The following is a 24,788-nucleotide window of genomic DNA, read 5'->3' as shown; positions in this document are numbered from 1 at the left end:
GCATTCTGCCAGGCAAAAACGGTTTTTAGCGCCCGCCATGTGGGTCTCTTTCCCATCATCACACACGCTACATCTTTCTGCCGTCCCCAAACGCCCTTAGGAGAGTCAGTTATATTCAGGGGCCTCCTACGACTGAAGTTCAAAGATGGATGATCAGCAGAGCTGCACTTAGGTTATGCCGACAGAGATCTACAAGTTCAGATATGAGAAATCTCAATACCGCCATTAGGTTACCGTGATAATCAGAAACTACATTTGATAAGACATTCCCATACTTGTGGATATTACTATGACGTTTTAGCTATCTGTGCTTGTAACCACACACCTGAAGTCCTTGTGTTATAGCATTTACCAGGGCACTGTACATAATTGAAGGAGAGTCATAGGAGCAGGCCACATGCCCATCCTATCCATATGGGAAGAAACTTCAGAGTGGCATAAATGATTTCTGCGCACTATATTGTTGCTTCAGTTGAGGCTTTCGAGTCTCTCTCAGACACAAACAGGGCGCAGCTCTTATTAGACCATAAATTTTCCTTATTCTTTGTTGACGCTGCGAAGCGGACACTGCGAAGCATACACGCTTATTAGACGTTGAATGCGGCGTTTACAATGTGGTTAAAATCTACATTATAAAACGAATGTTGAAGCACTTTCATCCCTGTCTTTACTATCTGTCGAACCAATATCCAGTCAACTACACTAAACGCCATTCGGACGCGTTGTTTAGGAAAGGTTTCTCTTCTGAGAGGTAGATGGCGCTGCAAACAGCATCGCGTATCTTCACGTCGACCTTGCGGGTCTTCTTGGTCCCCGACAGACGACGAACCAATTTTCTTCACTGAGGCAGTCTTACCAGAGCACGGCAACGCTGCACTCAAAGAGCAAGCACAGCCGACACATGCATGGCACGATGCCTCCGGCGTGGTCGCTACTGCAATTTGTGTTTGTCGCCTCCTTTCTGCGCATCCTTGCGTCTGCGTCGCCCACGCCCTGTCCTCAAGGATGTCTCTGCGTTGGAACCACCATTCGCTGCATGTTCCTCAATTTCGACCACGTTCCACGGTTTCCCGAGAACACAACGGTCCTGTGAGTTTCCACACACTGCTATTTCAAAAGCATCGATCAACGTAACTTGTTTTATCGCGTTACGAAGAGAGTGGTGCGAGCTTAGAAAAACACGACTGTGTTTTTCTGAACGCATTGTACAGCAAACCGCAGTTTCCTGGAGTGGATCAGTAGAACCAACCTGATAGCATCAGAGTATTTACTTCGATTCGGCTAAGCCCAATCGCACCACTCTTGCTTCCTGCGCTTTTTTTCCGACACAATATTTGCTTTACGCGCCTTCCATCCACGCGTAAACTGAAATAATGTATATATAGTGCAACTTCGACCACTTATCGTTCTTGAGCGTCTACTTAAACCTACTTACACGGGCACTTGTCTATTAGGCAGCATGAAAATGTGATTGGCCACCAATAAAAACCTAACCGGATGATTCATGCTTAGAAGAAGAATGCCACTTCCCCGGGGGACGGAAACGAACTAGCCGCCAAATCCGCCGAAGTAACAAGAACTAAATCAGGAAATAAGAAGAAATAAATTTCATATGTATTTGCCAGGGCGCTAGTAATCTTTATGCACATATATATGGTGAACTTGAGCGAACCTTTAACCGCCTGATAAATTCCTTTAGGCGTAATCTCCGAACGTTCATTGCGTTCTCGATTTCGTAGGCTCCATATACATAGGTTAAGGTTTGTGAATACAGTAATTTTGGTTTGTGATATGTCGGCGAACCTTTGGTAGCATCCCCAGCTAAGCCTTTCAGTGCCTATATAGAACAAAATGAGCTTTCGCCGAGATAGGCCAACGACCATGACCGCAGCGGCGCTCAGCTGAAAGCGAGCAAACTGAGCTTCTCACTTGACACTTATTTTACTTTCGGCGCGTGTTGATACAGCCACCAGTTTGTCAGGAGAACCTTGCGTCACTGATAAGAGCAGTGCGAACGCAACCATCGAGTTACATGCACTGATGCGAGTGCTCTGAATCACTCGGCGCAGACTCTCGCGAAACCACGATGCACACGCTGACCGATAAGAGGGTCCAACTGCAAAGACGGAGCTGTACACTTCTCGTCTATAAGGAATAGCTTCATATCATATTGTAGCTATCGCCTGATAGGTTTGTGTGACCATGAGAGATGTCTCTGATACCGCTTTGTTATTTCAAACTTCATCATTATGTTCCACACCACGATATTCTGAATGAAAGTTCCTAAATGTATCAGTGGAAGAAGAACAGATTTGTGCCACAATTTCTAGGCACCCTGTAGTAGGCTGCTAGTGTAACAAAACCTTTAGCGGTCGCAACCACGAGATTGGCTTAAATCTACATTTTTTGGGAATAAATCCCGACTGTCCTGAAGGGCATTTACAAGAATCTTTTTTATGCGGCGAAAACACCGTACTCGTCCAAGACCTTGTGTACAGCTTTCCAGGATCAAGGCACCGAATCCTTGACATCGAAACTGCCGGACCATGAAGCGCGGCGCACATTATCGTTCAGTTATAAAGAGGCAAAAGAAGGACCATGGAGAAATAATCTAAGGCCTTGGAAGTAGCATGTCGACTGATGGCAACGAGAGGCGTCGCAGTTCAGCGGCGACCACCCTTACGCAATCTCGTCGCCTTCGAGAGCTGTCGCAGTGAAAATAATCGCCTCGAGCATCACGTGTACGGCGGCAGCTGCCAGAGTTTCAAGGGTCGCCCCAGGGCCGTTTGTCTCTTATAAGTGAGTCATCAACACTAGCACAAGACATGTGACAGCCAAGGCTTTCATTGCAAGTTCAAAGTTGGTTGCATATAGCGTACGGCTTTCTATTGCCAGCGCTCAAAATTGCCGGGAGATTTCTCCGTATGGAGAAATAGTTTGATAAGTGGATAGTTCTGGTTTCGATTTTAAGTTTGCTTCAGTCAGACACGTAGCAGGATTTACACACACACACACGCACACACACACACACACACATATATATATATATATATATATATATATATATATTATCATAAAGAGAGAGAGAAGCAGATGAGAGGAAAGGTAGGGAGGTTAACCAGACTCTCGTCAGGTACATGTGAGTGTTTAGAGATGTTGTCAGGGGCTAACAGTTATTCGAGCCGTCTCCTTGCGGCTTTTTCCGCACCCTGCTCGATTGTTAAATGGGAAATAAATGGTTATTGACTGATTCATTTGATTGATAAACTAGAGCCATAGATGTTGCGCATATTTTTCAAAGAACACAGACCACAAATAGAACAGTGGACCTTCAATTTACGAAGGGACGACCTAGTTAGATAAGGGCAGTACACTTTTGAGCAAGTTTCTGTGTTGAGTATGCTGTCTTATCGATGGGAATAAACAGCCTAAGGTATGTGGCAAGGCCAGTGTACCCCGTAACGTGCTCATGCACAACGGTTGCAGTTGATGTTTAGGAAATAATTTTGGTGCTTATTGTTCTTGTTTATCGCATTCTTTGCATAACTGTACGTGACGTGAACAAACAAGTGACCTGCGCTTCAACAACATACGACGCATACCGGCGAACGCATTTCAAGACCTTCACCAACTAGATGCCCTGTAAGTATACCGGCAGCACACTTCATCCCTTCTTAGAAATTCCTAGAAATTCACAAGGAGTGGAAATGTGATGTTAATGAAAGTTAATGCGCAACATTAGGGGCGCACGGAATCCAGAAATAAAGCAACGAGGTATTACGATGGGAGCGTCGTCAACTGAGCTCATTTTCGCGACAGGGAGGGGGCCACCTCTGCTTCTGAATTTTTGGGCGGAATGACAATAGTTGTTTTATTAGACATCCTTTTGATATTAGACAATGTTTTTTTTTTTTTTTTTTTAGAGTCAAGAACCACACAAGACATTCTTTCCTGCGTCGTGCGTGCGTGTTCATTTGAAGCTGTGAAATATCTAACATCTGGCCTATTCTTGTGCAGGCTGCTGGACAACAACCAGTTGCAGATTATTGAAAACCAGGCATTCGAGGGACTCAAGAACCTAAGGCACTTGTAAGTCTTTACGGGCAAGAAAAAAAGTATTATTTATGGAGTATCCTAGATCGAATAGAATCTATTTATTATGCAGTATCCTTGATCGTACACAACTTAATAAGCCGGTGTAATAAGTTTCAGGTCACGCTTCTCTCCTCCAGCTTGCTTTAGAGTTGCTGTATACGTGTGCTCTCTATGGGAGCCTATACAGTAACTAGAGCTACGATGCTATACGATGCTATACGATGTATACGATGCTATACGATGCGGTACTATATCGTTAACTATACAGTAAGTCCCCAGTCACACGGGCCTACCAAGGGTCTTTGAAGTTAAGGAGCATATAGCTTGCAAAGGTGCACTAGTTCAACGGATATGTGCCACTGCCTACACTGTCTCCAGATGGTCACCACTGAAGATTTTAACCTAAACCGCAATGTATCTTAAAAAGCAAAAGTGGTGAGGAACAAAAAAGCTAACAACGCGCAGAAAAAAAAAATCGAGTCGGTAACCAAATCGCACATGTCTCCGATGTTGCTGGTGACGATAGGCCGGCGCATTCCCGATTGATACTGCGGGTGTCACGAAAGTATTAAATTCATAAAAATTTCTGTAATGCAGTTCTTATAACAAGTTGAATTTACCGTATTTATTGGGATTTGTGATGAGGAGCATCCTTCGGCTAGGTTCCCCGGGTCATTTTCTCCTCCGTTCCGTTTCTCTTTCCGTTTCGTGTCCCACAAACCCGTAGCGCCATCTAGGCTTGAGTATATTGGTGAATTTCTGTGAACTGTACGGAAAACATCTTAGGCTCCCTAAAACTTCTGGACACTTACCGCCACCTACTTGTGGGCGCATGAATCTCCGACGCGATATTTTGTCAGCCAGCATGGGAGTGATGGTTAGCCCATATATTTCCCTAAACTTCGTCCGTCTGGCTTCAAACGGATTCGTGACTTTGTAAACTCATCATTTTAAACCAAGTACTCTTTCATAAATAATTAAGCAAGCACAATTAAACCTGTCCGACGGCAGGATTCGAACACACGACGTCTAGTACAGACGTCCGATATTTAAACTTTTGGGCAAGGGACGCATGCATCGACAAACGGCATAGAACGCCCTTACGAATTTCTCGCAGACAAGCGAGTACGTTGAGACGCTTGGCGCGTTTCGATTTGGCGATTTGGCGAGGCGCAGTTAAAACGCAGGCGAGAGCTTGCGCGGGCAAGGTGGAAAACGCTATCAAAGCTCCTGCCCCAAGAGGGCGAAGCTTCTGAAGAGGACACAGGCGTTGGAACACAGGCGAGCGTGCCAGCGGGAAAATTATGAGGAAAAAGAAAGAGCACTACGCCAACATTTCTTCCATTTACCAATCACTAGATTCGGGGTAAAAACGAGTTTACGCCGGAGATCTTCACAGTGGGCGTGATATTATCTGGAGTTGCTTATCCCTTAAAATACGGCATTCTTCGTATCAAGGGTAGAGTACAAGCTTCAGAAGTAATGATTACAAAGAATAGTATGCTGCGTACTACGCGACAATTCCCCAGTGGGGAGTTTCTGCCCTTATTTTTTTTTTCTTCTTCTGTCGTACGCCCTCTAGGCTCAAGAGTATGCCTTTGACATTTCAAAGGACAAATCCAGACTCCCTTGACTCAAAGCTCCCTTCAACTAGGCCTCCGTTTATGCGTCCATGTTACAGCGCGTGGCTTCCCTTAAACTAAAGGATTTTTGTTTCAAAAGACATTGAAAATGCCCGCCACTGACCTCCTATAGTTTAGATAACTGGTGCCCGCGCCACTGGGGTATAACTCTAGCTTGCTTTAGATTTACTCTATATTAGGAAGCCTACATGCTAGCACAGCGCTTGCATGTAGGCTCCCTACTCTATATATGCTGTACATGCCCCCTAGCGTAGTTGAAAAGAACTAAAGAAGTGCTCTCTTTGCCCGCCGAGGTCATCGACACAGGTCTCACCGGCCATTTCCGAGGCCACACGCAGATGCACAGGACATTGTTGGAGGGCGCCACAAATACAGCTCTGCTACAGAAAGAATAAGGAAGCATGTATTTGCGGCGATGCTCTGTCCGCATTGCCATCCTATGTACAACTGATGATCATGATGGTGCGGGGGTAAGGTGCGTGACGTTACCCCTTGAATATGGGGGATGCAAGAAACCAGGCGAGGCTGGAGCGTTGGTTGTGTGTCCCGTGGTGCATTGGTCCAACTTGCATACACACCAAGTCAGTTATATTATTATTATTGCGATAGCAATTATATGGACACTTTAGGTGAATCTTTTGCCGTCGGCGTTGCCTTGAGGCTCCGTACATATTTAGGTATATGCGTGCTATATGTTCATGCATGCCGTATATGCCTTGTATGAGTACAGTGATATTCAACCACCAAAGTTGCTTAAACAAGCTCTGACGTTCTTGGCTAAATTATTCCTCAGAATTTCGACAAATATAGTGAAGCATAACAGTCACAGCGCACGACTTTGATCTTAAATCTAATGAATAAATAAAGACTAATAATTAAAATGCCGCATTTTCACCGGAAAGGCGAAGCATCAATTGCGATAGCAACTTAGTAGAGAGCTATGCGGAGGAAGGATAGTAGTTTTATCAGCTGTACAAACTTGGACATGCAGCAGCACCAGCAACGCGCAAAACTGTTGTCGACGCCGTCGCCGTTTTGCCCGCGTTCGCGCCGAACGCGCGCGGCGTTGGTGACTGTTGCCAGGGCCTCTGGGGGCGACCCGGAGGTTTTCGACATAGGGAGCCTACATGCAACGGTGTCGCGTTGCATGTAGGCTCCCTATTTCGACGAGATCAGAACGGGAAACTCGTCGAGCAGCGTCGGAAGTCTTTACCACCTTCTCGCCTCGCAACGTTTTATTGCGATAGCAATTATATGGACACTTCAAAGTGGATTTCTGTCGTCGGCGTCGTCGTAGCCGTCGCCGTGAGATTCCGTATGACGTCAACGCCGAAGAAATCGTCGTCGCGCTCGGAACGCTGTATGTGCGAGTGACAGGGCGCGAGGGACGCGCGCTTTCACGGGGAGCGAACGCACGTCGGAGAGCAAACGCGCATTCTGCGCCGTGCTTTTGGCGCTGTTTTAAATATGTATGATCAGTACCAACTAGCTCCCGCCCAAACCCTTTTCCGTGTTTTTGGCGCTGTTTTAAGTATGTATGAACAGTACCAACTAGCTCGCACCCAAACCGTTCTGCGCCATTTTTATTCGTAATTCGGCTATGGAAGGCGCGTCGCATTTCTACCTGTTTTGTTAAACGCTGTCATGGGCCGGCAATGGCATGCGATCAATTAAATTTCTTAAGTATAATAATATTGCAATGCGCGTAGGGAACCCGCATACGCCTTTAGGATGTATGTTGCCTTTTTCTTTTATTTTCACATGTGAAAGTCATTTTGCCTTCTTTGGATTGAAGACATTAAATTAGTTTTCTTGCTGTCGCTTGTCGCACGATATAATGAAAGAAACAAGTTATGAAGCACGGTGGCACGCACTCGGTAACATCATCTCACACCAAGAACGTTGAGCACGCTAAGCCCTGCGTTTGCTTTCGCACTTGCGCGCAAAAGTAATGTGTTTTTCGAACTTCTCGGTAATAAGAAATGTCATAATATTCTGTTTAACTATAAACCAAACGTGCCATGTGCAACGCTTACATACGCTGTAATTTTTGAGCCTGGGCGCGAAGCTTATTCAATAAATGACGCCACTTGCAAGCGACCAACGAGAGCGAGAGCCGTGGCTTATCTGGGTCATGGTCTGGGCCACTCCAAGCAATCCTTTGGAGTCTGAAAATATGTTGTTGGCTGTGATATGTTCAGTAATATGAGCTTTTAACATGGTGTGGAAAGTCGAAAGCGCCCGAAAACAGAACGGTGGCGTGGACATACAAAAAGAATTGTCGCAGTTTCACCCGTAAGGCGAAGCATCAATTGCGATAGCAAATTAGCAGAGAGCTATACGCAGTAAGGATAGTAGTTTTATCAGCTGTATAAACTTGGACATGCAGTTGCACCAGCAACGCGCAGAACTGTTGTCGACGCCGTCGGCGTTTTGCCCGCGTTTGCATCGACCGCGCTGAGCGTTAGTGACTGTTGCCGGTGCCTCTGGGGGCGGCTCGGAGGTTTTCGATGAGATCAGAATGGGACACTCGTCGAGCTGCGTCGGGAATCTTACCCACCTTCTCCCCTCGCAACGTTTTTATATAAATAGGCATTTGGTGCCTAAGCTAAATGTCGCCTCCCCTCCCTCCCTCCCGTCACCCCACGGCCTTTTACGCGACGGAAAAAGTCGCGTTTGCTCTCTCTCTCTCTCTCTCTATATATATATATATATATATATATATATATATATGGTGATTGTAAAGGAGGAAAGAGACGCTTAATTCTGCAGCCTTCAGGGAGCGCGGCGCAGAACGCTCGTTTGCTCTCCGCCGTGCGTTAGCTCCCCGTGAAAGCGCGCGTCCCTCGCGCCCTTTCACTCGCACATACAGCGTCCGGAGCGTGGCGACGATTTCATTGCTGTTGACGTCATACGGAACCTCACGGCGACGGCGACGCCAACGGCAGAAATCCGCTTTGGAGTGTCCATATAATTGCTATCGCAATAAAATATCACAGTTTAGCCATGTGGCCAAAGGAATAATTCGATAGCAACATGTTAGAATATTACACGAAGTGCTATAGACTCGTAGCTGTAGTATGAATTGAAGTTAACGTAAGCTAAGTAAAATCGAGCTGTTGTGCGAGGGGTCCTGTGTTTGAATCCTGCCATCGGACAACTTAATTTATGTTAATATATGAAAGCCAACGTCGTTCTTGGTGACTTTACTACCACTTTTGCGCATCGAGTAGGTTTCGAACCTCTTTCCTGGGCTGATGCCGGGGGTAGTGCACAGCCGCGCCACTAAAATTACATCATTTTCAGATTTGAGCTGTGTTATTGTATCGCACTTTTAATATTGAAGTCTGAATATTAAAAATAAAAGGCATGCGCTGTCGGTGCTCTGTTTCGTAACATTTGTTTGTGGGCTGCCTTATTCAAAATACCACGGAATAATTTTGTCAAGAATGTAAGACCTGGTATGACCAACTGTTGTGATAGAAAGGTGTGACAATATAACCCGCATATACAATATGTCAGGGCATGGCATATAGCATAGGTATACCTAAATATATTAGGTAGCCTACATGCAACGCTGTTGCATGTAGGCTACTTAATACCGTTGCTACAACCGTTGCCACAACCGTTGCCTACATGCAACGCTGTTGCATGTAGGCTCCCTAAAATAGGTAGAACGACGGCGACGACAAAGGCGAAAATTCCCATATAATTGCTACCCCAATCAAATTTGTTTTATATATATATCGCCGTAGTCGGAACTGTGTTTAGTTCTATATTTGTTCGTATGTCGGTGCCGGCGTGCATTCTGGAGTCCCTTCAACCACGGGCACCGTGTTGCAGCTCATATTGCACGTGACTGTGCATTTTCAAAGGCGAACACCATCACGGTGTATGCATGCGAATGAACGCTCCTTAAGCTATACACAGTAAAAACATATACACCCCAATTCACTTCTATTCCGTGAATGGGGTGCACGTTGAAGACCCCCAGGTGGTCAAAATTAATCCGGAGTCCCTCACTACGGCGTGCCTCATAAAAAGATCGTGGTTTCGGCACGTAATACCCCCAAATTGAATTTTTTTTGCTTTTAATGGTGTAAATTATTTTGCAGTGTAGGCCCTACATAGAGGAAGGAAAAAAGCGGTCCAGAGCGATTTCGGATGCATTAGGGCCGCCTAGAGCAACTGACAAGAATAAGGCTTCTACAAGCTTATACAAGTGATGTTACATACGCCGCAGATGCAGGTTGCACCGCGATTTCCACTCGTGCTTGACGCAGGCACAGTAATTATTCAGAGCATAACTTTACTGGTTTCAAGAAAAAAAAGGAATAGGTGTTTGTGGGTTAGCTTTTAAAAGTCGCGGCACTTCGTTTCTCCGCTTCCGCTGCTCCTGCCATCTCATGCCGGCGGCAATAAGCTTGAGAGGTAATGCATGGCCTACGAGATAAGCGGCACCTTTAATCTTGGAGGCCGTGTGAAGCAAACGGGGTTGCGAGATTTTTGTCAGCACAGTGCGCCCAGTGGGAGTCACAGAGGCCTCGGGTAGTTCTTCGCGATGGTATTGGAGGGCGCTACGAACGCATTGTCACGTGCTCACGACAAAACCGAAATAAGCAAGCACCGGGCATCGACCGACCGTTCGTTGCAGTGGCGACCCCTATGCGACAATTCCACGACCGCTATGACGCGGAATGCGCACAGCGCGATAAAGATGGCGCTACTATTATAAAGTGTCTTCAGTCGCATTACCAGACAGATTATCAAGAATGCTTCATCTCCGGTCGCTCAAATTACCGCACATCAACTGCAGATCTAATTAAATTATGAGCTATAGCTTCCCGAAAGTGCACAATGGATTAACAGGCGTGCCCCATGGGAGGGCGCCTGGTTAAATATGACCCCCCCCCCCCCCCCCCCCAGGATTCTTGAACGTCATCTAAATTAAAATTTTTGATTTCTTACATTGTCTTCCTGAAAAAGTAGCCACCAGGCCGGGAATGGAAACCACGGCCTCGTACTGTTTGTTCTCAATATTGCTGTGTAAAGGGACAACACTTGAACGTTGATGACGTGACAAGGAGAGAAAACGAACTGATTTCTTCCGATATCCGAATGCAGAGCTTCCCATGCTTCATGGACGCAAGCTCCAGTAATGTCGCGTCAGATTCAGCGAAGTAGAACCAAATAGCATTGGGACTTGTAATTAAAGCGTGGCAATGTAATTTTTTCTTATGTCTAAGTGTGCGTGTCGGAACGACTATTTTCATATCTGAACAAACATAATACTTGCGAAAGCCACAAAACAAGTTTTTTTGTTCTTTTTCTTCTTTGTTTTTTTTTTTTGGTATAGAGATGCGCGTTTCTATATGCACGGTGTGCTATGAACCAAGCGATACCTTGGTCTTGCTCTCGACATTTGTCAAAGTCATAAAGTTTATCTCGTTTTTATTTATTTCTTATTTGTGCTTTATTCTGTGTGGTTGGCTCTCATCCTCATGAGCGCCTTTCTTAGGTCAGGACAGACGGCTGCCATTTATTGCTTTTGATTTACCTTTTATTGCTCACGTCCTTATTCTTTCAGATTTCTCTCTAAGAACAATATCAAACACCTGGAAGATGACGCATTTGCAGGATTGCACCAGCTGGAACAATTGTAAGTGGCCCAGACTGCGTGCTGCTACATCATTGCTCGTGGCATAAAGGCTGCGGAAATCTCCGACGCTCCTTCCGAAAACATCAACGCGCCAGTATATGTATATAGTTGCGGCTACACTTAAATTTCTATCAAGTTAGAAGAACGGAAAGATAACATATAAATTAAAGTCAGAAACCCCTCGAAATTCTACGCTGTCTTGCGGGAAAGCACTAGCTCGGGCGCTCTTATATAAATACAAGGGAAGGTGTAACTCCTTGTTTTATTGTCCCTCGGCAACAACTGTGCCTAGTTTGAGGACGTCTGTTGCATTTAGAAGAAGATAGGATCTAGTAACTGTAGGAAGTGAATTTTCAATTTATGTCATCAGTATTGACAAAAAAAGCTCTCGAATACTGCACAATTTTTAGAAACTCAAGTAATATATTTACAGCTGTGTAATTTAGCAAAACTCATTGATATCACAGTTCTGTAAAGTTCACCCAATAATACATCTAAAACGGACCCTATTGGCGTCTTATACCCCACTCTGAAGTACACCACTAATTTGTGAGTAGGAACTTTGCAACAGCGTCGTACACATTGGTACTGATTGCACTTCGTCTGCCAACGCACAAATAAAATTTGCCCGCTTTAGATGCCTTAACGGAATCAGTTTACAGAACGGCGATATCTGGTTTCAGTGTAAAGTTACGGATTTTTTAAACATCCTTGTTCAGAATTTTTTAAACTTACCAATTTTCAGCAGTTCTTGTAAAAAACTTCGAGATTTTAAATGAAATGTTTGTTTCCAGCAGTTGCGAGGACTGCACTTTCTCTTTGAAATGCAACAACTTTCATTTAAATTGGTCCCGCGTTGTCTAACGACAGCATTTCGACATTTTACGTGTATTGATTAGCCTGTTGGTACGCCAAATCGGAGTGGGGCTCGAGCTAAGCACGTCAGGCTGGTCCTATTCCAACAACTATTCCAATTAGCGCGGCCTTACCACCAGCCCCGCTCACCCCGTGTTTATAAACCTCGTCATTCACACATTGAATATAATGCTTTGCGCCTAGAGGCTACATTTCGCACAGTGCATGTTCGTAGCGTGCACTATCTCTCTCTCACACACACATGGGTGCGCGTAGACGCATGCGAAAGAGGTAGCAATGAAACCGCAGTACGCTCCCGTTAAGTTGAAGCCAGAAGAGAGCGTGAAAATGCGTTCGTCTTAGGAGCTTGTCTAAAAGATCGTCTTAACAGAAGTGATCCAAGAAATTGAAAATCTACCCTTCCAGTGCACCTGAATACCGAAGAGAAAAAAATCGTAACAAATAAGCAGCAGTAAAACCACGAGGCAAACGTTAACATACACTTGCATAAGGCAAAGTGTTGCGCTTAGCTCACCTATTCAGTGATTCTTGCATACCAGAGCTATGAAAACTTGTACGCTGTTGCAACAGTCTACATTTCACCTATGGTTCGCTCAAAAATACTTCAGTGTCGTCACATCTTTGTAAAGAACAACAAAAAAAATGCACCAATGTATTCAGGGATGTTTAATGCACTAACACTGCTGGTTGTGATTCCATGAAAGCGCCCACGCCTTAATTGTCAGCCTGAGAGGCAGATCGAGAATCTTCTCGATTTTGTTTCTGCATAAGGTGTCATCCCAGCAAGTTTCCTCCTCAACGTCGATGCTGGTGTAGCTGTCGATGTCCACAGAAAAATCATTTGCATCTCGTATACAGCAAAGTCTCTTCCTCCAAGTCTACCAATCCGGGCCTCTCTCTGAGCACTGTACCAGGCGTCAATGGCGGCGGTAGAAGCCCAATTTAACCGAATTGGCACTTCGCGTTCAGCGGACCTTATTTTTTTCTTCTTCTTGCGACAATTAGTATATGGACAGTCCAGGCGCATTTGCGCCGTGTTCATCGCCGTCGGTGTCGGCGTCGCCGTGATGTTTTTTTAGCATTTGGCCCACAGGAAACCAACGAACGCTTCACATATTTTTCCTCATATACAAAACTCCGGCTTACCCGGGTTCATCTTAGCTGGTTCTACTGTATGTAATACAAGTTTGGCATGTTCACAACAGAGGTCGCTTTATCATGTGCAGTACAATGATATTTAACACGTCTTTTTATAACAAATCAGGGGGTACTTTCTCTGTTAAGCGGCGGCGAGCGCAGAGTACACCGACCTGGAACCATACGCTCACGACTGCCATCCGTGAATGACTCTTCCGCAGGTCTTTGCACGAGAACGAGCTCGGGGAGATCGCGGAGGCGCCGTTTCGGATTCTGCTGTCTTTGGAGAGGCTGTGAGCTCTTGCTACGCGTTTGCGCGTTCATGTTGATGGCGATCAGACCTACAGTATCCGCGCATTGTGCAAGCTGTTCGTTGGGATTCTCAAAGTTGGCCCTCTATTTTGCAGGCACCTCAACGACAACCGCATACACACGGTGCAGAAGGGAGCCCTGCAGAACCTCAGGCAACTCAGGCGCCTGTAAGAGCGACGTGGTGACCTTACGTGGCGTTCTTCAGCATGCTTTTATTGCACGATTAAAGCGAACGCAGCCATGGTTACACGCAGGATGGATAGCTGAACAAGTTGAAAATAGTTAGTGCTTGAATGCAATGATTGTTGCATTCAAGCATTAGTGGTGTTCGGCAGGACATGTGTTGAGGCAACAACCTGTAATTCGTAGGACAGATAGCCGGTGGTCTAATAGAGTGACGGAATGGCTACCAACAAAAGGGAAGTGCACTCGAGGACGGCAGAGAAAGCATGGTGGGATAAAAGTAGGGATTTTCGCAGGCATAAAATTGTGTCCAATTTTATTGGACACAATTTATGGACACGCAAGACAAGGGTAATTGGAGACATCGATGGGAGAGTCCTTGATCCTGTAGCGGACATAAATAGGCTTATCATGATGAATGCTCGAATGTACAACGCTCGAACGCGGCTAAAGGATGAAAGAGGAGAGAGCGGGACGGTGCTGTCCATAAAATGAATGTTTATGATATTATACACTGTTTTATATGCTTAAGACAAACTGGTGCAGAAAAGACAGGACATGGACAGTAGCGACATTCGCACCACGAAAAACATTGACTTGACAACTCCGTTACACATTTCGTGGTTCTTTATTTGCAGTTTTTATGCTAACGTCTTGTGCAATTCTGAAGTCCATGTTTCTGGTTGGACAAGTGTCGCTTACTTGTGTCCATGACATGGTTCGGTCTTTTCTGCACGCGTTAGTCCTGAGAGTCTATAAACCAGGCTTGCGTGCAATAAAACTTTCAGATCATAGATAGCCCCATCCATTTTCTATTCTTTCGTCCTATACTCATCTTTCCGCGCTGTTTCCGTGGGTTTAAGCTTTCATTGCTTTTCACTAGGCTCGGCCATTTCATTTGCTGGAGGTCCGACCAACGGGATGACTCAGTTCACAAAACGTCGCCATTGCACAATTTTGTGCACATGAGCAAACGCCTGACTTCGCGAGGGCCACTTTCTTCACACATTGCTCGAAGCACTCATTGCACTTTCCTAAGAATATGAGGCGTAACTCTACGTGTCTTTTAACATGTCTGCACGTTGACAAAGCCTGACTACCATGTTCATACATGCTAGTATGACATGCCTAAACTGTGAGGGAAACACTGCGTGTGCATTTGGCTGTACGCTATTTCATCGGGACACCGTACATCTTAGTAATTGTAGCTAGATGGAAAGCTGAGCAAGTTTAACGGCTAACATTCTTTCTACTTCAATACACATGTACACGAAAGCAGCTTGTTTAAATGTAGTGTTTTTCTTTTGGTAATTTTCGCAGCATCAGCGGCGCACACAATCGCGAGCAGTCACAGGGATGTCTTTGTTGAGCCACATTATAACTCGCTTGAGAAAGTGCACTGTGCCCATCTGCAGGCGCCTGGATGGCAACCCGCTGTTATGCGACTGCGGCCTGGCCTGGTTCACTCAAATGCTTCGCGAGAAGCAAACCATTACGCAGGCCAGTGGACAGTGCTCCCAGCCAGAGTCTCTTCGCGGCAGACCACTGACGTCACTGGACAGTAGCGACTTTGCCTGCGGTGAGTGTACTCATCATCATCTTCATCAGCCTATATCTATGTCCAATGCAGGACGAAGGTCTCTCGCGGCGATCTCCAATTACCTCTCTTGCGCTAGCTGATTCCAACTTGCACCTGCAAATTTCCTAACTTCATCACCCCACCTAGTTTTCTGCCGTCTTCAACTGCACTTCCCTTCTCTTGGTATCCATTCTGTAACTCTAATGGTCCACCGATTATCCATCCTCCGCATTACATGGCCTGCCCAGCTCCATTTCTTCCTCTTAATGTCAACTCGAATACCGGCTATCCCCGTTTGCTCTCTGATCCACACCGCTCTCTTCCTGTATCTTAACGTTACGCCTAACATTTTTCGTTCCATCGCTCTTTGTGCGGTCGTTAACGAGCTTCTTTGTTAACCTCCAAGTTTCTTCCCCATATGTTAGCACCGGTAGAATGCAATGATTGTACACTTTTCTTTTGAACGACAGTGGTAAGCTCCCAGTCAGGATTGGACAATTCTTGCCGTATGCACTTCAACCCAATTTTATTCTTATGTAAATTTCTTTCTCACCATCAAGGTCCCCTGTGAGTAATTGACCTAGATAAACGTACTCCTTTACAGACTCTAGAGGCTGACTGGCGATCTTGAATTCTTGTTCCCTTGCCATACTATTTAACATTACCATTGTCTTCTGTATATTATTCAACCCCACTCTTACACTTTCTCGGTTAAGCTCCTCAATCATTTGCTGTAATTCGTCCCCATTGTTGCTGAATAGGACAATGTCCTCTCCAAACCAAAGGTTGCTGAGATATTCACCGTTGATCCTCACTCCTATGCCTTCCCAGTCTAAGAGCTCGAATACTTCTTCTAAGCAGGCAGTGAATAGCATTGGAGAGATTGTGTATCCTTGCCTGATCCCTTTCTTGATAGGTATCTTTCTACTTTTCTTCTGGAGAACCAAGGTTGCTATGCAATCCTTGTAGATATTTGCCAAGATATTCACGTATTCCTCCTGTACTCCTTGATTACGCAATGCACCTATGACTGCTGGTATCTCTACTGAATCAAATGCCTTTTTCATAAACTATGAAAGCCATATAGAGAGGTTGATTGGACTCCGCAGATTTCTCTATTACCTATTAATGACATGGATATGATCCATCGTAGAATTTCTCTTCCTGAGGCCAGCCTGTTCTCTTGGTTGGCTGAAGTCAAGTGTTGCCCTGATTCTATTGGAAATTATCTTGGTGAATATTTTATACAACACTGAAAGCAAGCTAATGGGTCTGAAATTATTCAGTTCTTTAACGTCTGCCTTCTTATGGATGAGTATAATGTTGGCGTTCTTCCAGCTTTCTGCTGCACTTGAAGTAGTGAGGCTTTGTGTATAGAGATCCGCAAGCTTTTCAAGCATGAAATCTCCTCCATCTTTGATTAAATCGACTGTTATTTCATCTTCTCCAGCAGCTTTTCCCCTGGTCATGTCTTTCAAGGCCCTTCTAACTTCAACGGTAGTTATAGAAGGGGCCTCTGTATCCTGTTCATTACTAGTTCGAATTAAAGTAGCTTGGTAACTCTGGGCACTGTACAGGTCAGTATAGAATTTTTCCGCTGGTTTTACTATGTCATCGAAAGTGCTGATGACATTACCCATCTTATCTTTCAGTGCATAAATTTTGCCTTGTCCTATGCCAAGTTTTCTTCTCACTGATTTCATGCTGCGTCCATATTTTGCTGCTTCCTCAATCTTTCTCACGTTATAATTTCGGATATCCCTTACATTCTTCTTGTTGATCAGTTTTGACAGCTCAGCGAATTCTATCTGATCTCTCGAGTTTGACACTTTCATGTTTTGCCGTTTCTTTATTAGGTGCTTCGTTACTTGGGAAAGATTACCTACTGGTTGCCTTGGTGCCTTACCTCCCACTTCAATTGCTGCTTCTGAGATCCGCCTAGTTACGGTTTCATTCATTACGAATATGACTATGAGTGTACTGATATTGACAGTTTTCTCATTATCTATTACACCTGGAGTACCATGCTAAGCCTGTCGCCTGGGTATTCTCTCCTTTTATCATTAAGCCCTGCCTCGCGTACAGAGAAATTTGTACCGGACTCAACGACAGCAGCGGTAGCAGTTACCTTATCATTCATACACGTTTAGATAAAATGATGGCACTGCTACCAGTAAGTGGTTAAACGTGGCCAGACGGTTGCCCACATGGTTGCCAAAGCGCAGTTTCATTGGTCTTCTGGAGCTCCTCAGAAAGAATTAGAACTTCTTAGAGCCCAGAAATTGCAGCCTATGCTTTAAAGAGAAAAGCTTAGTACTAAGCTGAGGAGACACCTTTGATCGTAATGACCCGTTCGCAGGCCGCAAATGGGTGTATAACATTATAATTTTATTTTGAGAAGATACAGAGAAAAGAGAGGGGGGGGGGGTCAACTTTTATTTTCGAGCAAGCTAAGTGTTCTTCGTCCTTGGAGGGAAGTCTCCTTATTCCAGGAAGCTGTGGGAGGAGACAGAGAAACTGGCTTTCTTTTTTTAAACCTGCGGTTGCGCAACAGCATCAGTCATCATAGCCTTTTGTCTGCAGCATCCAGAATGACTGCCTCTTTCAAGCATATTTTTCGACATGATGAATGCCCGCGCTTTGTACATCCGTCTGCATTTAGCGACCTTGAAAAATCTAAAAGACCTTAAATGTTATTCCTTCCCTCAGAGAGACCGCGGATTGTACAAGAGCCGCAGCCCCAAGAAGTGCAGTTTGGCGAATCCATCAACCTGACGTGCAAGGCAGAGGGTGAACCCCGACCGAACGTCTACTGGACCCAGAACGGGTATACAGTGAGATGCACCACGTAGCGGTATCGTGCATTCGGTACTTCGCAATCTGCGATCGTTTCATGAACTCGTGACAGATTGGGAATGTATGGGTTCGAAATGCGAACCCCTGACAAACTTTTTTTCAGGCATGTATGCTGGCATACGCGGGGAACAAGCTAAGGGCTTGACAGTCGCTATTATTCGTCTTGCCGAGGCATACACGGCGTTATGGTGCGCTCAAGCCATCGCCTCATTTCTTTTTTTTTTTTCTTCGTCTTCTTCTTTATCTTAACTCCGTCTGTTCCATCAGATATAGCCCTTGGGGCTGTTTCTATTCCCTGAGTAGAAACGTATGGGCAGTGTGAGGCTGTGTGATTAAAGAGAATTGCTTCTTGGCCTATAGTTGCTATTCCGTTATTTGCTGAAAAACATATGTATTTATGCGCTTAGCTTATACTTCCTAAGGAACCAACTACTGATGACACGACAGATTTTGTTTTTCTTTTCCTTCATACAGAAGAGTGCGGTTTCTTCCTTCTTTTTTTTTGTTTAAGGTAACATGAGCTGAAAGTGAGTCTAGGAGGTTGCTTTTTTGTCGACTGTTCCTAATCTAGCCAAAAGCTTTATTTGGATTCTCCGCTTGTTCATGTGCTTTCAAACTTAGGAAATCCTTGAATAGTATAATTAACATGGCCGTAGTCTGTTGTGGGCACAAGACGCCATTATGTGACTTGTCTTTTTTGTTTTTTGTTTTTTTTTTTTTGAAGAGCTTATGAAACCTTAAGCTGGGAGAACGAGCAGACGTAAATAATGTGAACGAATTACGTTAAGTATACTATCTGGTTCTGCATGCGCTTTTGAAGAACCATGACTCTAAATCTTCCTTGCAGTAAGGTTTGTGTGTGGTTTAGAATACCCAGACCAGTTCTCAACTGCTGTAAATAATTTCAAGGCACTACTTCTTTATCGCTATTTAGTACATCGATGCGCAATAACAAGCTTAATCGAGTTCGTGGTCTCGAATTTACCTCTGCATATACAGAACACCTAACTCTAATTGTCACAATGTCCCTTTTTATGATATTGTAAGTAACATTGTTAGTAACCCGCTCAGCCACTCTATAGGAGTTCGTAAGTACATGCTGTGACTTGCAGCAAGGACTACACCGTTGGCCTGCGCTTGCATTCTAGCTTGGACGTGTACTCCGGAGGTGGAGTGGATTCGATATTCTTGAAGACTGGAACGCTGGTCATCCGTTCGGTCAAAGAAGATCATGAAGGCGCCTACCAGTGCAAAGTGGAAAATGCAGTTGGAGCAGTGACCTCCAGAAGCGTGCAGCTGCGCGTCGTAGGAACCTTGAAAACTACGTGGATAGACAAGGTAAACAAGCTTAAACAAGGTTATTCGAGAAAAAAAATAAAGGATATCATTTATCCCCCCCCCACCCCCACCCCCATGCCGTATACAGATTACGACAAGCCACGGATAGTGGGCACGCCCGCGGACGTTGCAGTCATGGCTGGCCGCAGTGTGACATTACGCTGTCCGGCCACGGGCAGGCCTACGCCTCTGGTGACCTGGAAGCGCGACGGTTTGCCCCTGCTGCAACACGCCCGCTACCACGTTTCACTCTCGGCCGGCATGCTACTCATCTCGGCCACTGACCCCAGCGACGCCGGCACGTACCACTGCAAGGCTACCTCGCCACTCGGCGAAGATAGCGCAACCATTAGGCTGGACGTGCAACGTGAGTGGAAAGCGCTACTTTACTGCCCGATCACTGTTGAAGCATTCATCATCCAGTTCTCAACTTAATGCACATTCTGCGATATTCTACTGAAAGAACAAAAGGGAAGGACATAAATACAAGTCGACACCGCAATAACACTAAATATAAAATACCATTCGAACCCAGTTTTTCATGTTCTTCAGATGGCTGTAAGTCATCAATGCGGGCACAAGCCATGGTGTCACGCATGAGTTCGGAAAAGATTTGAGTACTCTGACAAGCAATTTAAGCCACCTTCACGTGTTTACACAGTAAGTTATGGTAGCCGTTTATAATAGCTTGGGACGCGAAGAACGTTCCCATTTCTTTCCAGGGAACTTGAGTAACATTTGATAAAAATGGTGCTGTGCAGTTTTCCATACACAAAAAGAGGTGTGTTTTGTTTTTCTTATGTATCGAAGCGCTCTCTTCGCAGAGGTTCCATACTTCTTGGAAAAGCCCCGTGAGCAAGATGTCCTGGAAGGCGAGAACGTGGAGTTCATCTGCAGCGGCGCAGGTTCCCCAGCGCCGGAACTCTCGTGGTACAAGGATGGTATGACGTCGACGCGGTGATACTTCACGCCGCATCTATTTTTCTCTCAATGTACATTCTGTGAAAGAGACAAAGTACTTCAGCGCCTCCTTTTTTCGGTGCTCATTAGAGTAAAACTACGATGCTGCTGGTCGCTATGAGTTGTCGTGGTAATCTATATACTATATAGCTTCGTCAGCAACCGCGCTCAAACGGGGATCGAACCCACGCTACGGAGACCAACCGAGGCGCACTAATTTATTGCTAAAGAAAGAGAGAGGGCAATGGGATCAGGGTTCATGCATGGTATGCGCGCTTCGTAGCTATTTGAGGTTGAAACCTCGCACGAATAGCATAACGTATGCCGGAAGAAGCAACGAACATACACGCGTACACCTGAATGTGTCGCACAGGCATTGCTGTTACAAATTACACTTGTTTTGGCAAGCGTGTAAAGCATCTACCATGGATGAATCGCACTCTGTATGGCGTGGCAGCAAAACACGGAATATATTTCAGCACGGTGAAACACTTTTTTATTTCGATAGCAATTATATGGACTATCGAAGTGAATTCTTGCCGTCGGCGTCGCCACGGGGCTCCGCATTTATTTAGGTATATGTATGCCACATGATTGTCCATACTGTATATACGGGTTGTATTGCTACACCATTCAATCACCAAAGTTGCTCATACAAGGTCTTAGGTTCCCAACTGAATTAGTCGTCTAAATTTTGAGAATGGCAGCAGACAAAAAAATCGCATGAAAAATAACATTCATAGCTCATGCCTTTTATATTAAAGCTTGTCAGACTTTTAACTATTAAAAGTGCAAACAATATCATTGCTCAAACCTGAAGGTGATGTAATTTTACTGGCGTGGCTATTTACGGGCAGTGTAGTGGCGCCTGGGTGATGCCTCTACAGGCCCTACACGGCGTGATAAAGTTTTAACAGCGAAGCTGTTCTAAGTCGACCTTTCGCCGTCTCTCCCTCCTGCGGTGTCATGCAGGTCACGTGACCAGGAGAGTATGAGGGACGCGCCGGGGGAGGAGGAGAGGCGCGTTGGGATGGAGGAGGCGACCAATGAGAGGCCGCGCTGGGCGCGAGGAGGATGCGATGGAATAGGTTCAGAAGTGGTGCTAAGTGAAGGAAAAGGCTAAAGGTTGATGGTCGAAGTCATAGTCATGAGCATGACTAAGGCTTTCACCTTAGGTTATCTTAGGCGTAGCTAAAGGGTCTCCTGAGAACTCATGACATGAATTTCATGACATGCGTGTCATCTCGGTCATGAAACAGCCGCCTTGGTAGGCTCCCCGCACACTGTTTCGCATAACATAGATTCCCACAGGGCGTGGGATCTGCCGGCGTTTTTTTTTTTTTTTTTTTTTTTTGCTGCCAGACACATTTTGGCTCTCCAGCGTATGTCGCGTCCGCGTTAGTCAGGCCCACCCGTAGTTATAACAACGTCCGAGAACGTTAAGCGAAACGCCAAACCTTGATATCGCAGTCAGTGCGTTGCCCTTCGGGTGTAACTGCGATTTTGTTTGAGCATGATGAAGATAAAACGTCTTAAAGCTGGCCCGCCCCAGCCCCGGCTATCACTTGCTCGTTAAAAAGTTTTAGCAGGTTGTCAATAGCCCGCTCCTACACGAGTATATTTTCCAGCAGCGTGCTCATTACCGTGCATTGGGTGCAAGTTATAGATCCCCTGGGGCTCAAATTCATTCCCAGTCTCCCACTACGGCGCGCCTCCTAATCCTATTGTGGTTGTGTTACGCAAACGCCCAGAATTTATTTCAACGCCGCAAATTGAATAAGAAGCACACAGGACGAGCACTGTTCTGGCTAGTGTAAACGCATGCGCATCTGTAAACACGCCGTAAATAACCATGTGCACCAGCCTTCACTAAAAGGCCTAGAAGCAGTTCATAACGTGACCACTTAGGCACTGTACCATTAACAACATGGTTGTTTATGCAAAAGAAGCGATCCTTTTTTTCAACATAGATGCTTCCTTCAAAAGATGGAGAAGGCGTCAATGTGTATACACGATGCGCGAAAATCCGTCGGCGTGACCGAAAGACGGTAGCAGAAATGGCCGATGCTGCAAAGCGCAAAAACGTGTAAAAATATGCTCGGATTGACGTAAAATTCCAGTCTCGGTGGGTATCGAACCCGGGTCTCTGGAGTGCGAGACGACCACGCTTCCCCGTCGCCACAGTGGCTCCACGGTTCTGGCATTCACGAGCGCGTTCATTACGTTCCGAGGTCTCCAAGCAGTACAATGCTTTTAATTCCCACACGTAACCAGTCTTAAGTGTGTCTGTCAATTTTTTTTATCTCTCAGGTCAACGGATAACGCCAGATGAGGAAAGCGTGAAGGTGTTGCACAGCGGCAAGGTGCTTCGGCTTCAGAGTGTGGCCAGACAGGCCCAAGGAGTGTATACGTGTCACGCCGAGAACGCCGTCGGATACTCCGAAGCTCACGCGGATCTCTCCGTCCACTCAAAAAGTGAGTGCGTAACAGTGAAAGTTTTGACCAAAATGTCAAACTTTGCTCCAACGGGCCAGAAAATACGCTGTAAACCGATTTACGGCGTTAAATCTGTTTTCTGGTCTATAACTTGGGGGAGCTTAATATTACCTTTAAGGTAAAGCTACTCGAATGTTTCGGGGACTAAATACACCAATGGTGGTAGTGATGACGCTCAGACTAAGATCATGTGCATCCTTTTTTTCTAATTACCTACATGTATTGCGTCATGTGATTATTGAAATTTGTTTCTTCCTTCGCGAAACTTTTGTTTATCATTGCACTTATGTAATAGATTGGCTGAAATTCCTAAGGAGAGGATTTCAGCAATTATAAACAAACATTTCTTACGTAATAAAAACTATTTCAACATGATGTACTTTGCGTACCGCTTTCTAAGACGTGATTCTACTGCAGCACCTATTTCCGTTGGAGTATAACGGCATTAGTTGATGTTTCGGCAAATCAGAATGCAAGGAAAGAAATCAAAAGTCTACACCTGACACTTTTTCAAACCGCTAGTTGGAAGCAAAATGACTGTTTTGCCTTATTCGACGCGACAAGTCGCGAGTTTGTCATAACCGATAAAATGCATGATACGATACCAAGCGCTAGAGAACAAGGACACGAGACATAGGCGACAGAACTCAGCGCTGATCGCACGTTGAAGCTCCCTGCTGTGCGGCCTTCCCCACGTGGCTCTGTCTCCTAGCGCTCGTATGGAAACATGGCAAACGAACAAAAGCACCGCAGTGCGAATACATGATTGACTTAGTCTTACAGGCGTCCGTTATATCACCGAAACGAGAAATACCAAGTTACTATTTTTAATCTCATATCCAGACATTGCTCATCGACTGAAAGACAAGTTAGGGCTCTTTTATACCTTGGGGATGGAAGTGGATTTGTCACATTATCCCCTTCAGTCACGAATTATGATAGACTTTCGATAAATGTATGAAATTTACAAATATTTATGCCAAGGTAATGCATGCTCCATTGAAAGCAAATCTAGGTATAGTGGAAGGACGCCTTGTGCATATTATGATGATTCATTATAATTATAGAGTTATCGGATATCTGCTTAGTGATCAGTCAGTTATACTACGTTTCTTCATAAAATAAATTTAGTAAACCACTCAAATTACATACACAATTTAATTATTCGCTGCAAGTATTACTAGAAAGGAAAAAAAAAAGTTATTTCACAGCTGCTACCAAACCGCTTCACGTCGAACAGCCCGTCAAACACGGTAGTGCCTTCACCAAAGCGGTCGTCTATAGTGACACATTGCACTCAGAAATAAGATGGAGGTGCATTAGGTAAACGGAATGTTCAAGTTACTATAAGCTTAATGTTCGCGATCTATTCCTTGACACCACTGCAGAGAAATTGCGAAAATAAGTCGCGTACACAAATGTGTACGCCGTGCCTGAAGGGGATAAACTCAACCATCTGCGGAGTACAATAAACCTCTCTGTATGGCTTTCGTAGATTATGAAAAGGCATTTGATTCAGTTGAGATACCAGCAGTCATAGAGGCATTGCGTAATCAAGGAGTTAAGGCGCATACGTGAATATCTTGGGAAATATCTACAAATATTCCACAGCTACATTGGTTCTCCACAAGAAAAGTAGAAAGTTACCTATCAA

The 24,788-nt window shown here is 45.1% G+C and overlaps 1 protein-coding gene across 1 annotated transcript in view; it reads left to right on the top strand.

Moving 5' to 3' along the window:
* The first annotated feature begins 858 nt into the window (after positions 1–858).
* Positions 859–24,788, top strand: part of LOC119431477 (peroxidasin-like) — a 67,092-nt gene continuing 43,162 nt past the window's right edge. Inside the window, 12 exon segments of the mRNA XM_049657873.1 lie at positions 859–1,089; positions 3,571–3,642; positions 4,018–4,089; positions 11,326–11,397; positions 13,632–13,703; positions 13,818–13,889; positions 15,321–15,484; positions 18,194–18,311; positions 19,489–19,697; positions 19,767–20,045; positions 20,503–20,619; positions 22,949–23,113. Coding sequence (XP_049513830.1) covers positions 902–1,089; positions 3,571–3,642; positions 4,018–4,089; positions 11,326–11,397; positions 13,632–13,703; positions 13,818–13,889; positions 15,321–15,484; positions 18,194–18,311; positions 19,489–19,697; positions 19,767–20,045; positions 20,503–20,619; positions 22,949–23,113 — 1,600 coding nt within the window. The 5' untranslated portion in view covers positions 859–901.

Source organism: Dermacentor silvarum, chromosome 10, assembly GCF_013339745.2.
Source record: "Dermacentor silvarum isolate Dsil-2018 chromosome 10, BIME_Dsil_1.4, whole genome shotgun sequence".
Lineage (NCBI taxonomy): Eukaryota > Metazoa > Arthropoda > Arachnida > Ixodida > Ixodidae > Dermacentor > Dermacentor silvarum.
The sequence above is the reverse complement of the archived record's forward strand: the minus strand, read 5'-3'. Positions and strand labels throughout refer to the sequence as shown.